Source organism: Entelurus aequoreus, linkage group LG04 (assembly GCF_033978785.1).
Source record: "Entelurus aequoreus isolate RoL-2023_Sb linkage group LG04, RoL_Eaeq_v1.1, whole genome shotgun sequence".
Classification (NCBI taxonomy): Eukaryota; Metazoa; Chordata; class Actinopteri; order Syngnathiformes; family Syngnathidae; genus Entelurus; species Entelurus aequoreus.
This window is the reverse complement of record NC_084734.1, coordinates 15,248,571-15,263,466: the sequence shown is the minus strand read 5'-3', so window position 1 is coordinate 15,263,466 and position 14,896 is coordinate 15,248,571. Positions and strand designations below refer to the sequence as shown.

At 41.0% G+C, this 14,896-nt stretch overlaps 1 protein-coding gene across 2 annotated transcripts in view; it reads left to right on the top strand.

Annotated features, from left to right (window-relative positions):
- LOC133648321 (disks large homolog 3-like) overlaps positions 1-14,896 on the top strand; it is a 115,388-nt gene that overhangs the window by 270 nt on the left and 100,222 nt on the right. For both annotated transcript variants that reach the window (XM_062044298.1, XM_062044299.1), the window contains exon 1: positions 1-798. This exon is cut by the window's left edge. In XM_062044298.1, coding sequence (XP_061900282.1) covers positions 394-798 — 405 coding nt within the window. In that variant the 5' untranslated portion in view covers positions 1-393. The remainder of the gene's footprint in view (positions 799-14,896) is intronic.

The window sequence follows — 14,896 nt, the reverse complement described above, 5'->3', positions numbered from 1 at the left end:
TATATTTCCATATATATATATATATATATATATATATGAATTTATACGCGCATCACTGTGAACCAAGAGGATTCTCATCTCATCGGGGCTGGTCTCTGATTGTGCGATCATATATTTTGAATATTTGATCTTCTACGTCAAGAGGACAAAGACGACGTGCCCATTTTGTATTTTTCTTTCCCCGTTGCTGCATCCTCGCCTCCGCCTCGCCGTCCTTTCCCAGAGAAGAGTGACTCGGAGAGCGGGATTTGACCGGGAGGAGGGGTGGGGGGAGGAGAAAATCGGTCGAAAAGCCCCCGCCATTAGCGCGGTTACCGCAGGCGTCCGCGAGCCCGCCGCCGCCGCCGCCGCCTCAGCCCGCCATCCGAGGGAGGGAGACGGGAGAGCGCCAGCATGCACAAACACCACCACTGCTGCAAGTGCCCAGAATGTTATGAGGTGACCCGCATGGCCGCCCTGCGCAGGATGGACGCCCCGTCGTACGCCGGGGACTGGCAGGCCGAGCCCTACGGATACCCGCCCGGGTACGGAGGAGGCCAAACCTTGCCCGCGCCGGCCTCCGGTGTAGGAGGCAACATGGGAGGCGGCGGCGGGGGAGGAGGAGGAGGCGGCGGAGGAGGAGGAGGTGGCACCTTAGGGAGAAGTAAGGGCAAGATGATGTCTGGCGGGGGTCCTGGAGGCCCCAACCCCAAGAGCCAATCCAAAGGGGGGCCCAAAGTGAACGGCAACAACTCCTCCAGCGGACAAGGAGGATGGTGGCCTGAGTGCACCTGCACCAACCGGGAGTGGTATGAGCAGGTAGGCCCCTCTTCCTCACCCGTGACTTTGTTTTCAACCTGCACAGAAACCTATTTTTGCCTCCCCCCCCCCCCCCCATTCCCCCCCTTCGCCAGTCCTCTGGAAGCGTTACGTAAAAAAGGGAGGTTGCTGGTGTGTGTCTTCATTAGGCGCCGATGATTGGTCGCCATTGACAGGCTGCCATCTTATAGCGTTCTTATAGCGTTACCGTGTTTGAGGACGGAGTGTGAATGAAGCCGGGGGAGGGGGGGGGGGGAGAGTGACGAGCCTGCCGAGCGTTAATTAAGCAAGGTGCACGTATGTGAGCTCAAGTGGGGGGGGAGATTGAAGGAGCGTGCGTGAGTATGTGTCGGTGTAGCGGCGGGGCCGCCGCATCGCTCGCTTACGCCGCATTTTGAGCATGAAGGTGAGGAGGAGAAGAAAGCGGGGGTAGGGGGAGGGGGGGCAAAATGGAGGGCTTTCAATGATGTCCCTGAGCTGAGCCGCAGCTCCAGATCGGGAAATGCGTCTTCTTATTTTCCACAAGGTGTGCTTATGTAAGCAGTCGGTGTTGTTCTTCTTTTTGCTCTTTTAGACGGGTTTGAATGATTATTATTTGTGTTGCTAAATCCTGCAAGCCCGTGCGGCAAAGGAGAAAATAAGCCAATAAAGGCTGGCGATGTGTCGAGAGGGTGGAGGTGGCGGCGGCCGGGGGGCGGGGAGGTGTGAGGGGGGGGGCGGTTTGGGTTACGTAAGAGGAGGGAGTCGGTGGAGAGCGAGCTAGAAGGCCGCGCTCCTGACGGCGTGGAGGCGAGCATCTGCCCCTCCAAACCTAGGAGAAAAGAACCCCAACCGCTCATCCTCGGGAAATGTAACCTACAGGAATCAAACCCGCACATCTCATGTGCATTTGTGTAAGGGTCTAGTTGGCTCACATCGTACCGTGATGCTGCTTCTTTGCTCAAAATGTTGCAGAGATAATGGTTTCAGGACCATGTTCCAACCTTCAGGACGCGCCGTTTTGTGGGCGGTCCCTATTCACGTGACTTCCCTCTTCCACCGCGTTTTGTTCCCGTCAGCCATGTTGTAGTTTTTAGCGCTTCAATATGGCGCCCACTGACAGACGTAAGATGGAATTAAAGCGTCGAGAGGGCCCTCGCCCCCTGCTCTGTATGTTGACTCATGCAGTCTAGTCCACCATCAAAGATCAGAGGATGTGGTTGACCACAGAACTTTCCTCCAAAAGGAATGTTTGGAGGAGAAAAGGTGAGGCCTTTAATCCCAGGAACACCATCCCTACCATCAAGCATGGTGGTAGTAGTATTATGCGCTAGGCCTGTTTTGTTGCCAATGGAACTGGTGCTTTACAGAGACTAAATGGGACGGCGTGGTCGCAAGCATATGCCCCTTCAAACGAGGAGAAAGAACCCCAACTGCTCATTCTCTGGAAATGTAACCTACGGGAATCGAACCCGCACATCTCGTGTGCATCTGTGTAAGGGTCTAGTTGGCTCACATCGTACTGTAATGCTGGTTCTTTGCTCAAAAGTGTTGCAGAGATGACGGTTTCAGGACCATGTTCCAGCCTTCAGGACGCGCCGTTTTGTGGGCGGTCCCAATTCACGTGACTTCCCCTTCAGCCATGTGGTAGTTTTTAGCGCCTCAATATGGCGCCCACTGACAGACGTAAGATGGAATTGAAGCGTTGATTTGTTGGCAGGCACCCATGACTCATGCAGTCTGGTCCACCATCAAAGATCAGAGGATGTGGTAGGAAGCTAAGACCGGGAAAACTTACCTCCACAAAGGGGCGATATTGGTGTGGATATCAAGGTGTAGTCGTGATCAGACCCCAACCTAAAAGCTTTATATCAGTTTGGAAGGAGATCTGATCATCGTAAGTGCAGTAAAGACAGTTGATGGCGAGCTCCGCCCACTACCAAGGGATACGAAAAGGTACCATACTATAGGGCACACCGGATTAAAAGGCACACTGCCGATGAGCGGCTCTATTTAGGTCTGTTTTCATACATAAGGCGCATTAAAGGACTCATATTATTATTATTTTTTTCTAAATGTAAAAGACTTCCTTGTGGTCTACATAACATGTAATGGTGGTTCTTTGGTGAAAATGTTGCATAGATGATGTTTTACACATCATCTTCAAGTCACTTTCTGACAGTCGCTTCAGGATTCGCTAACATCCATCCGCAGTCGGCAGTGTTTTAGCTACTTCTAAATCACTAATCCTCGCCTCCTTGGTGACGAATAAAGTAAGTTTGTCAAAAGTCTCGTTATCACTGGAGGACGAGGAATAGCTAAACATGCTTCACTACACACCGTAGGAGGATACAGGGTTTCCCACACATTCATTTATTTGTGGCGGCCCACCACGAAAGAATTACGTCCGCCACAAATAAAAAATTTAAATTAAAAAATATATATATATATATTTTTTTTTCCCTCTCTTGCTTCTCAGGCAAATCATATAGTTAATGTAGATGCCCATATCGACTGTTCGGATTTACTTTACAAAAGAGAAGTGTAGGATACTTCTCTTGTTGCCTTATTTGTATTTGACTTTATTAAATGTATTTATATTAGAAACACAACATGTGTATATAACAAAGGGTGCAAAGTCTGCAGGCAGTAGGAAACACATGGTTAAGTGTAGGGAGTAAAACTGATGGTAGTCTAAAGTTCAAGATTTTTGGAGCTCTTTGTTCAGTGGATCAGATGTTTGATGAAGCTCTGTGTCTATCTACCACCACTACTGTTTTCTGTTTATTTGTTACTGACTGTGGCAGGACACCTCTGCCTCTGTTTCACTTTATGTTGCTGGTAAATAATATGGTTGTAGTAGTAGGCTAAAGTTAAATTATTTAGTATGCACTAATTAAAGGGGCAGAGCTTTAAGAGACATTTTAGCTTTTATATTTTTATAAGATATATTTTTTGTAAGAACCACAATTAATAAATATATTTCAGTGAATAACTTATTGTTCAAATCTGTATATAAATATGTACATAAAGTGTTGTAATTATATTGTAAAATGGATGGATGGATGGATGGATGGATGGACGTTTAAAACAAAACTGTTATTATTAATTAGTAAGTATACATTTTTTGAGCCTTTTTAGAGAAAATCATATCATTGTAGTAAATTATGCAAATTAACCGATGATGTCATGATGACCACGCCCATAGCCACGCCCCCACCGCCACAGGTATCTTGGCAGTTTATGGGAAACACTGGGATACAATAGCTCACCGGCATCACAATGTAAACAAATGCCATGGGTGGATCTACACCTGACATCCACTGTAATGATACCAAGTACAGGCGCGTATCTAGTCAATACTATTATGATTACATCGCTATTTTTTATCGTCACAAAATCTTTTTCTATTTATTTATTTTATTCATATTGTTTTTATAAACTCAGGAAATACGTCCCTGGACACATGAGGACTTTGAATATGACCAATGTATGATCCTGTATCTACTTGGTATCGGATCGATACCTAAATTCTATAGTTTATGTATCGTATTATTGCTGATTATTCTATATAATAAAATACATAGAGCCCCCTTGTGTCTGTGCCGTCACAACTCCCTCCAACCATAACAGTATCGAATCAATCCCTAATTGTGTGGTATCATCCAAAACTAATGTAAAGTATCAAACAACAGAAGAATAAATAATTATTACATTTTAACAGAAGTGTAGATAGAACATGTTGAAACAGAAAATAAGCAGGTATTAACAGTAAATGAACAAGTGGATTAATAATCATTTTTTACAGCTTGTCCTTTATAATTTAGACAAAATAATAGGTAGATAAATGACACAATATGTTACTGCATACGTCAGCAGACTAATTAGGAGCCTTTGTTTGTTTACTTACTACTAAAAGACAAGTTGTCTAGTATGTTCACTATTTTATTTAAGGACTAAATTACAATAATAAACATATGTTTCATGTACACTAAGATTTTTTTGTTCAAATAAAGCCAATAATGCCATTTTTTGTTGTTGTCCCCCTTATTTAGAAAAGTATCGAAACACATTTTGGTACCGGTACCAAAATATTGGTATCGGGACAACCCTAGTGTGCACCAAACAAGCGCACCAAGAGTGTTAGAATGTATATATTTTAAATCTAATCTGGTAAACATAGCATGATTTTGCATTTTGGTTTGGAATATTCAAGCTACATCATGTGACAAAAATCTGCCCAATTGACCAAAGCACCAGTTTAAACACCACCTACAATTCTAACTGGGACTCTGTTTAGAACAAGATGGTGTGATCAAACTAAACTCTCCAGCCCCCTTCCACTCATCTCCCACCCTGCGGCCACCAATCTGTCTTCCCCCAGCTCTGTTGCTGCGATTCTCTTTAAACATTCATTGGCTTTTACTTTATTTATAACCAGGACACTACAAAAACAGGCATGTGGTTTTTCCGTCTATAGTCGGAAGTCTGTCTTTTTTTATCCCTGTAAAAATATAAAAAAACATTTTCCGTTTTTCTTCGTTTTTTCCGACCTACATCGTGTGTTGAAATCTTGATCGGTCTCTTTGCCATACCTGCCAACAACTATGGTTTTCCCGTAATGAGTACGTTTTTTGATCATCCAGTGGTAAAAACTAAAGTTTTCCATTAAAAATGATGAACTTAAAAATGGAAGCTATGTAGCGAAGCAACTCCACGGACAGGGGACACAATATAGGAGAAACATCAATGATGATTGGTTGGTTTACGTATAAGAACATCCATGATTAGTTAGTTGTTTACTATGATGAGTCACCATTGGTTAAGATTAGGGCAAAACATTAAGGGCAGGCCAATCAGAGGCAAGATAGGGCGGGTCATGGAACCAGGAATTAACATAGTGACTGAAACAGACAAAGTCATGTGTAAATAATGTCAATAACTAAATAAACAATCTTTGGCTGTGAAGTGAACACTAGTAATGTTGTAAATACTGTATAGAGTAGGCTAACCCATGTGGTTCCTGTGGATGTGAACATAATTGCTGTAGTGACTAAATAACGTAGTGACTGAAGCAGACAAAGTAATGTGTAAATAATGTAAATAAGTAGATTAACCATCTGTGGCTGAGAAGTGAACACTAATAATGTTGTAAATACTGTATAGAGTAGGCTAACCCATGTGGTTCCTGTGGATTTGAACATAATTACTGCAGTGACTAAATAACATAGTGACTGAAACAGACAAAGTAATGTGTAAATAATGTCAATAATTAGATGAACCATCTGTGGCTGTGAAGTGAAAACTAGTAATGTTGTAAATACTGTATAGAGTAGGCTAACCCATGTGGTTCCTGTGGATGTGAACATAATTACTGTAGTGACTAAATAACATGGTGACTGAAACAGACAAAGTAATGTGTAAATAATGTCAATAACTAGATAAACAATTTGTGGCTGTGAAGTGAACACTAGTAAGGTTGTAAATACTGTATAGAGTAGGCTAACCCATGTGGTTCCTGTGGATGTGAACACAAGTTGTAATTACTGTAGTGACTAAATAACATAGTGACTGAAACAGATAAAGTAATGTGTAAATAATGTAAATAAGTAGATGAACCATCTGTGGCTGTGAAGTGAACACTAGTAAGGTTGTATATACTGTATAGAGTAGGCTAACCCATGTGGTTCCTGTAGAGGTGAACATAATTACTGTAATGACTAAATAACAGTGGCTGAAACAGACAAAGTAATGTGTAAATAATGTAAATAACTAGATGGACCATGTGTGGCTGTGAAGTGAACACTAGTAATGTTGTAAATACTGTATAGAGTAGGCTAACCCATGTGGTTCCTGTGGATGTGAACACAATAACTGTAGTGACTAAATAACATGGTGACTGAAACAGACAAAGTAATGTGTAAATAATGTCAATAACTAGATGAACTATCTGTGGCTGTGAAGTGAACACTAGTAAGGTTGTAAATACTGTATAGAGTAGGCTAACCCATGTGGTTCCTGTGGATGTGAACATAATTACTGTAGTGACTAAATAACATAGTGACCGAAACAGACAAAGTAATGTGTAAATAATGTCAATAAGTAGATGAACCATGTGTGGCTGTGAAGTGAACACTAGTAATGTTGTAAATACTGTATAGAGTAGGCTAACCCATGTGGTTCCTGTGGATGTGAACACAAGTTGTAATTACTGTAGTGACTAAATAACATAGTGACTGAAACCGATAAAGTAATGTGTAAATAAGTAGATGAACCATCTGTGGCTGTGAAGTGAACATTAGTAAGGTTGTAAATACTGTATAGAGTAGGCTAACCCATGTGGTTCCTGTAGAGGTGAACATAATTACTGTAATGACTAAATAACAGTGGCTGAAACAGACAAAGTAATGTGTAAATAATGTAAATAACTAGATGGACCATGTGTGGCTGTGAAGTGAACACTAGTAATGTTGTAAATACTGTATAGAGTAGGCTAACCCATGTGGTTCCTGTGGATGCGAACACAATAACTGTAGTGACTAAATAACATAGTGACTGAAACAGACAAAGTAATGTGTAAATATTGTCAAAAATTAGATGAACCATCTGTGTCTGTGAAGTGAACACTAGTAATGTTGTAAATACTTTATAGAGTAGGCTAACCCATGTGGTTCCTGTGGATGTGAACATAATTAGTGTAGTGACTAAATAACTTGGTGACTGAAACAGACAAAGTAATGTGTAAATAATGTCAATAACTAGATAAACAATCTGTGGCTGTGAAGTGAACACCAGTAAGGTTGTAAATACTGTATAGAGTAGGCTAACCCATGTGGTTCCTGTGGATGTGAACATAAGTACTGTAGTGACTAAATAACATAGTGACTGAAACAGACAAAGTAAAGTGTAAATAATGTAAATAAGTAGATTAACTATCTGTGACTGTGAAGTGAACACTAGTAAGGTTGTAAATACTGTATAAAGTAGGCTAACCCATGTGGTTCCTGTGGATGTGAACACAAATTGTAATTATTGTAGTGACTAAATAACATAGTGACTGAAACAGACAAAGTAATGTGTAAATAATGTAAATAAGTAGATTAACTATCTGTGGCTGTGAAGTGAACACTAGTAAGGTTGTAAATACTGTATAGAGTAGGCTAACCCATGTGGTTCCTGTGGATGTGAACATAATTACTGTAGTGACTAAATAACATAGTGACCGAAACAGACAAAGTAATGTGTAAATAATGTCAATAAGTAGATGAACCATGTGTGGCTGTGAAGTGAACACTAGTAATGTTGTAAATACTGTATAGAGTAGGCTAACCCATGTGGTTCCTGTGGATGTGAACACAAGTTGTAATTACTGTAGTGACTAAATAACATAGTGGTACGTGTATGATTTTTGAGGAATAAATCATGTTCCTACCTGCACGCCTTGTCCGTAGTGGTCCGTCTGCATCCCGGGAGAACGAACCCCGCAGTAAGATAAACAAAAGGTGAGTGCCCCTAAGAAAAGGCATTGAAGTTTAGGGAAGGCTATGCAGAATGAACCTAAAACTGAACTGGCTACAGAGTAAACAAAACAGAATGCTGGACGACAGCAAAGACTTACTGTGGAGCAAAGACGGCGTCCACAATGTACATCCGAACATGACATGACAATCAACAATGTCCCCACAAAAAAGGATAAAAACAACTGAAATATTCTTGATTGCTAAAACAAAGTAGATGCGGGAAATATAGCTCAAAGAAAGACATGAAACTGCTACAGGAAAATACCAAAAAAAAAGAAAAACCCACCAAAATAGGAGCGCAAGACAAGAACTAAAACACTACACACAGGAAAACAGCAAAAAACTCCAAATAAGTCAGGGTGTGATGTGACAGGTGGTGACAGTACACCTACTTTGAGACAAGAGCTATAGTCATGCATGCTTGGGTATGGTTTAAAGTCATATCCAACGATTGCGACAACAACTTTTTACTGTTTCGTTTTTTAATGATTTCTGCTTGTGGTGTGCCTCCGGATTTTTTCAACGCAGAAAATGTGCCTTGGCTCAAAAAAGGTTGAAAAACACTGATGTAGACCACAAGGAAGTCTTTTACATTTAGAAAAAATAAATACATATGACTCCTTTAATGCGCCTTATAATCAGGTGCGCCTTATATATGAAAACAGATTGGAAAATAGACCATTCGTCGGCAGTGCGCCTTATAATCCGGTGTGCCCTATGGCTAAAGAAATAGGGCATTTAATGTATTTAATCAAACAAGAGAATCGTGATCTAAATTCCACGCTAGAACATTCTGATTCACGTATTCTCCAGAATGGTGCAGCCCCGTGAATAACCGCCCTCGACTCTTTTTTTTTCCGACATAATCCTTTTTTTAATTTTTTTTTCCGTGGACGTGTAGATTAATTCACAGGCACAGTAGGCGTTCCATGTTGAACACTCCCATAAGTGATTACCACTTGACGGCCTCCAGGCCTTCATCACAAATGTGTGTGTGTGTTCTCGCAATGCTTACTTAATGGGGACATCGCTCTGTTTACACAGTCACCTTTAGGGGACCAAAAAACAGGTCCCCTAAAGTAGTGGTCCCCAACCTTTTTGTGACTGCGGACCGGTCAATGCTTGAAAATGTATCCCACGGACCAGGGTGGGGGGGTATGGTATTTTTATTTTATTTTGTCATAAATAAATACAATCATGTGTGCTTACGGACTGTATCCCTGCAGACTGTATTGATCTATATTGATATATAATGTAGGAACCAGAAATATTAATAACAGAAATAAACAACCCTTTTGTGCGAATGGGTGTAAATGGGGGAGGGTTTTTTTTTTGGGTTGGTGCACTAATTGTATGTGTATATTGTGTTTTTTATGTTGATTTAAAAAAGATATATATATATATATTTAAAAAAAATTTTTTTTTTTTTTTTACAATTCTTGTGCTGCCCGGTACCAATCGATCCACGGACCGGTTGGGGACCACTGCCCTAAAGGGAAACCTTTTTAAATTATGTTAATCATTTAAAAAGGTTTAATCATTAATAATACTGTGATTCTGTATGGTAACCATCTTTAGTTCAAACTAATATATTTTTCCAAAAACAAAATCTGGTTTAGTGTTCCTTAGGATGACATTTTCATACAGCATGATTATAAAACATTATTACCTTAAAGTATGATTCACATTCAGAATGTTCCATCCTTCTATATATGGTAGTTGGAGTTGCAGATAACTTCATTACTGCTAAATAGCAGTTTTCAGTAATGATGCAGGATTTGCTTTAACATCTGTGTCTGTGAAGTGAACACTAGTCATGTTGTAAATACTGTATAGAGTAGGCTAACCCATGTGGTTCCTGTGGATGTGAACATAATTACTGTAATGACTAAATAACAGTGGTTGAAACAGACAAAGTAATGTGTAAATAATGTAAATAACTAGATGGACCATGTGTGGTTGTGAAGTGAACACTAGTAATGTTGTAAATACTGTATAGAGTTTGCTAACCCATGTGGTTCCTGTGGATGTGAACATAATTACTGTAGTGACTAAATAACATATTGACTGAAACAGACAAAGTAATGTGTAAACAATGTCAATAAGTAGATGAACCATCTGTGGCTGTGAAGTGAACACTCGTAAGGTTGTATATACTGTATAGAGTAGGCTAACCCATGTGGTTCCTGTAGAGGTGAACATAATTACTGTAATGACTAAATAACAGTGACTGAAACAGACAAAGTAATGTGTAAATTATGTAAATAACTAGATGGACCATGTGTGGCTGTGAAGTGAACACTAGTAATGTTGTAAATACTGTATAGAGTAGGCTAACCCATGTGGTTCCTGTGGATGTGAACATAATTACTGTAGTGACTAAATAACATAGTGACTGAAACAGACAAAGTAATGTGTAAATAATGTCAAAAATTAGATGAACCATCTGTGTCTGTGAAGTGAACACTAGTAATGTTGCAAATACTGTATAGAGTAGGCTAACCCATGTGGTTCCTGTGGGGAAACTTCCTATAAGAGGACAGCTGTGGTGCTGTATTCTGAGGATCATGTCATATTTCATTTGAACTTTTTTTTTTTTTAAATGGTCCTCAGTAGTCACGTACAAATGTGTGTGATTTATGCAAAATTATTTAAATTTGGTTCCCATGAAGCATATTAACTCTTTTTCCCCAGGGTCCCCATTTTACTAATTTTTTTTTTATGCCTCCACAACCTGTAGAAAGGGTGATGATCAAAAACTTGGTCCCCATTCCAAATGATAACCAGTATGTGTGTGTGTGTGTGTGTGTGTGTACCTCCCCCCACCCCCAGTCACATTGAGTTATGGTGTCAGTGGCGCGTACATCCGTCTGATGAGATTTTGTCCGCGCTGATACGATTTGCCCTTCCTTGTACCAACATGCGGGGGGGTCTTAGCGGACGTGATCTTCATGTGCTAAATGTCTCCTCCCGCCATCTTCAAGAACCTTCCTCAGAAGCCATGGTGCTTTCATTTACGAAGAAATGCGACGCAAAATCGAGCCGTTGGTTCTCCAGACCGCCAGTCCTTCAGTAGCACAGACATCTTCTAAGGGTACGCAGCATGGATGGCTGCTGCCTACTGGCGCTGACGAGACGCGGGGCCGCCATCTTGGAGTGGTGATCCGCTCCACTCAGTGCAATTCATTTGGCAGGAGCAATGAACTTTAATTCATCTTACCTCACTGAATACCACTGATTTTCACGCGCTTTTTTTGTCATACGTGTAGCCATGATAAAGGACACATGTTTTATTATTCATAGTTTGCTTAACAGCAATAGAATATTGTTTTATGCTATAAGTGACCAGACGTTCCGAGATCAAAACTGGGAATATAATCCCAGAGAAGAGGGAAAAAAAAACGGTCAGCTATTTTTAAGTTGAAGAAACAATGTGATTAGGTTATATAAACATGCGTATATCCTACATAAACAATGTATGAATACATTAGATATCTATATATTTTAGGGACCTATAGACCAGTGTTTTTCAACCTTTTCTGAGCCAAGGCACATTGTTTGCGTTGACAAAATGCAGAGGCACACCACCAGCAGAAATCACTTAAAAACGAAACTCAGTTGACAGTAAAAAGTTGTTGTCGCAATTTTTGGGTATGACTTTAAACCATATCCAAGCATGCATCACTATAGCTCTTGTCTCAAAGTATGTGTATTGTCACCACCTTTCACACCCTGACTTATTTTAATTTTTTTGCTGTTTTCCTGTGTGTAGTGTTTTACTTCTTGTCTTGTGCTCCTATTTTGGTGGCTTTTTCTCTTTTTTTGGTATTTTCCTGTAGCAGTTTCATGTCTTCTTACTTAGGCCTTAGTATTCCCTGGGGAACATAGGCCGCCGACGAAAGCCTTCCATCCATTCCGGTCTTGTGCCCTTCGGTCGAGTTGTTGCCATGACAGCCCCTCAGTCCTCATCTCCTGTTCCGTGCTTCTTCTCCAGGTTGTTCTTGGTCTCCCTCTGTTTCTTTTCCCCTGTGAGTTCCATGTTAGTGCCTGTTTGGTGATTGATTTATTGGCTTTTCTGAGTGTGTGGCCTATCCAGCTCCACTTCCTTCTCCTGATTTGCAGTTCCACTGGTTCTTGTGTGGTGAGTTCCCACAGGTTGGCATTGGTGATGGTGTCTGGCCAGTAGACTCCTAGGACCCGATGGAGGCAACGGTTTACGAATGTCTGTAGTTTATTGAGTATGCTATTGGTGGTTTTCCATGTTTCTGATCCGTACAGCAGAATGGATTTGACATTTGAGTTAAATATTTTCAGTTTGGTTTTGAGAGAAATGAAAAGTTTCATGCTCCTCATCACCACTTCAAGATGGCGGCCCAATTTCTCGCGTCTACTTATAAGATGTCTATGCTCAGTAGCACATAAGCTGTAGGCTTGTACGGTATACCGGTACTAGTATAGTATCGCGGTACTAATGAATCAAAAACGGTACTATACTCTGTTTGAAAAGTACCGATTCCTGGGCATGACGGCACGTTGTGACATTGCTGGTTTTACCAGCAGAGGAGCATGTTCGGCAGCGCACACACGCGGAGTACTTACAAGCAGACACAGTGTGTAGACAGAAAAGGGAGAACGGACGCATTTTGGCGTAAAAAGTAAAGACAAAGGTGAAGTTATAACACTGAAACACCCTCAGGAAGAGGTGCTTTAAGACATGGCTAGCCAGCTAGCTAGTGGCTAACGTCCAGTACGTTTCTTACAAGTACCATTATCACTGGAGGACGAGGAATAGCTAAACATGATTCACTACACACCGTAGGAGGATACAATAGCTCACCACTAACAGCAAGCCAGCACCACTGAATGTAAACAAATGCCATGGGTGGATCTACACCTGACATCCACTGTAATGATACCAAGTACAAGAGTGTATCCAGTCGATAGCACAAACCCTGTTTCCATATGAGTTGGGAAATTGTGTTAGATGTTAATATAAACGGAATACAATGATTTGCAAATCCTTTTCAACCCATATTCAATTGAATGCACTACAAAGACAATATATTTGATGTTCAAACTCATAAACTTTATTTTTTTGTTGCAAAAAATAATTAACTTAGACTTTCATGGCTGCAACACGTGCCAAAGTAGTTGGGAAAGCGCATGTTCACCACTGTGTTACATGGCCTTTCCTTTTAACAACACTCAGTAAACGTTTGGGAACTGAGGAGACACATTTTTGAAGCTTCTCAGGTGGAATTCTTTTCCATTCTTGCTTGATGTACAGCTTAAGTTGTTCAACAGTCCGGGGGTCTCCATTGTGGTATTTTAGGCTTCATAATGCGCCACACATTTTCAATGGGAGACAGGTCTGGACTACAGGCAGGCCAGTCTAGTACCCGCACTCTTTTACTATGAAGCCACGTTGATCTAACACGTGGCTTGGCATTGTCTTGCTGAAATAAGCAGGGGCATCCATGGTAATGTTGCTTGGATGGCAACATATGTTGCTCCAAAACCTGTATGTACCTTTCAGCATTAATGGTGCCTTCACAGATGTGTAAGTTACCCAAGTCTTGGGCACTAATACACCCCCATACCATCATAGATGCTGGCTTTTTTGCGCCTAGAACAATCCGGATGGTTCTTTTCCTCTTTGGTCCGGAGGACACGACATCCACAGTTTCCAAAAACAATTTGAAATGTGGACTCGTCAGACCACAGACCACTTTTCCACTTTGTATCAGTCCATCTTAGATGAGCTCAAGCCCAGCGAAGCCGACGGCGTTTCTGGGTGTTGTTGATAAACGTTTTTTGGCCTTTCATAGGAGAGTTTTAACTTGCACTTACAGATGTAGCGACCAACTGTAGTTACTGACAGTGGGTTTCTGAAGTGTTCCTGAGCCCACGTGGTGATATCCTTTACACACTGATGTCGCTTGTTGATGCAGTACAGCCTGAGGGATCGAAGGTCACGGGCTTAGCTGCTTACGTGCAGGGATTTCTCCAGTTTCTCTGAACCCTTTGATGATATTACGGACCGTAGATTGTGAAATCCCTAAATTCCTTGCAATAGCTGGTTGAGAAAGGTTTTTCTTAAACTGTTCAACAATTTGCTCACGCATTTGTTGACAAAGTGGTGACCCTCGCCCCGTCCTTGTTTGTGAATGACTGAGCATTTCATGGAATCTACTTTTATACCCAATCATGGCACCCACCTGTTCCCAATTAGCCTGTTCACCTGTGGGATGTTCCAAATAAGTGTTTGATGAGCATTCCTCAACTTTATCAGTATTTATTGCCACCTTTCCCAACTTCTTTGTCACGTGTTGCTGGCATCAAATTCTAAAGTTGCAACAACAAAAAAAAGGTTTATCAGTTTGAACATCAAATATGTTGTCTTTGTAGCATATTCAACTGAATATGGGTTGAAAATGATTTGTAAATCATTGTATTCCGTTTATATTTACATCTAACACAATTTCCCAACTCATATGGAAACGGGGTTTGTACTATGATTACATCCATATTTTTTATCGTCACAAAATCGTTTATGTGTTTTTTTTTTAAATTCACAGTCAGGACTTTGAATATGACCA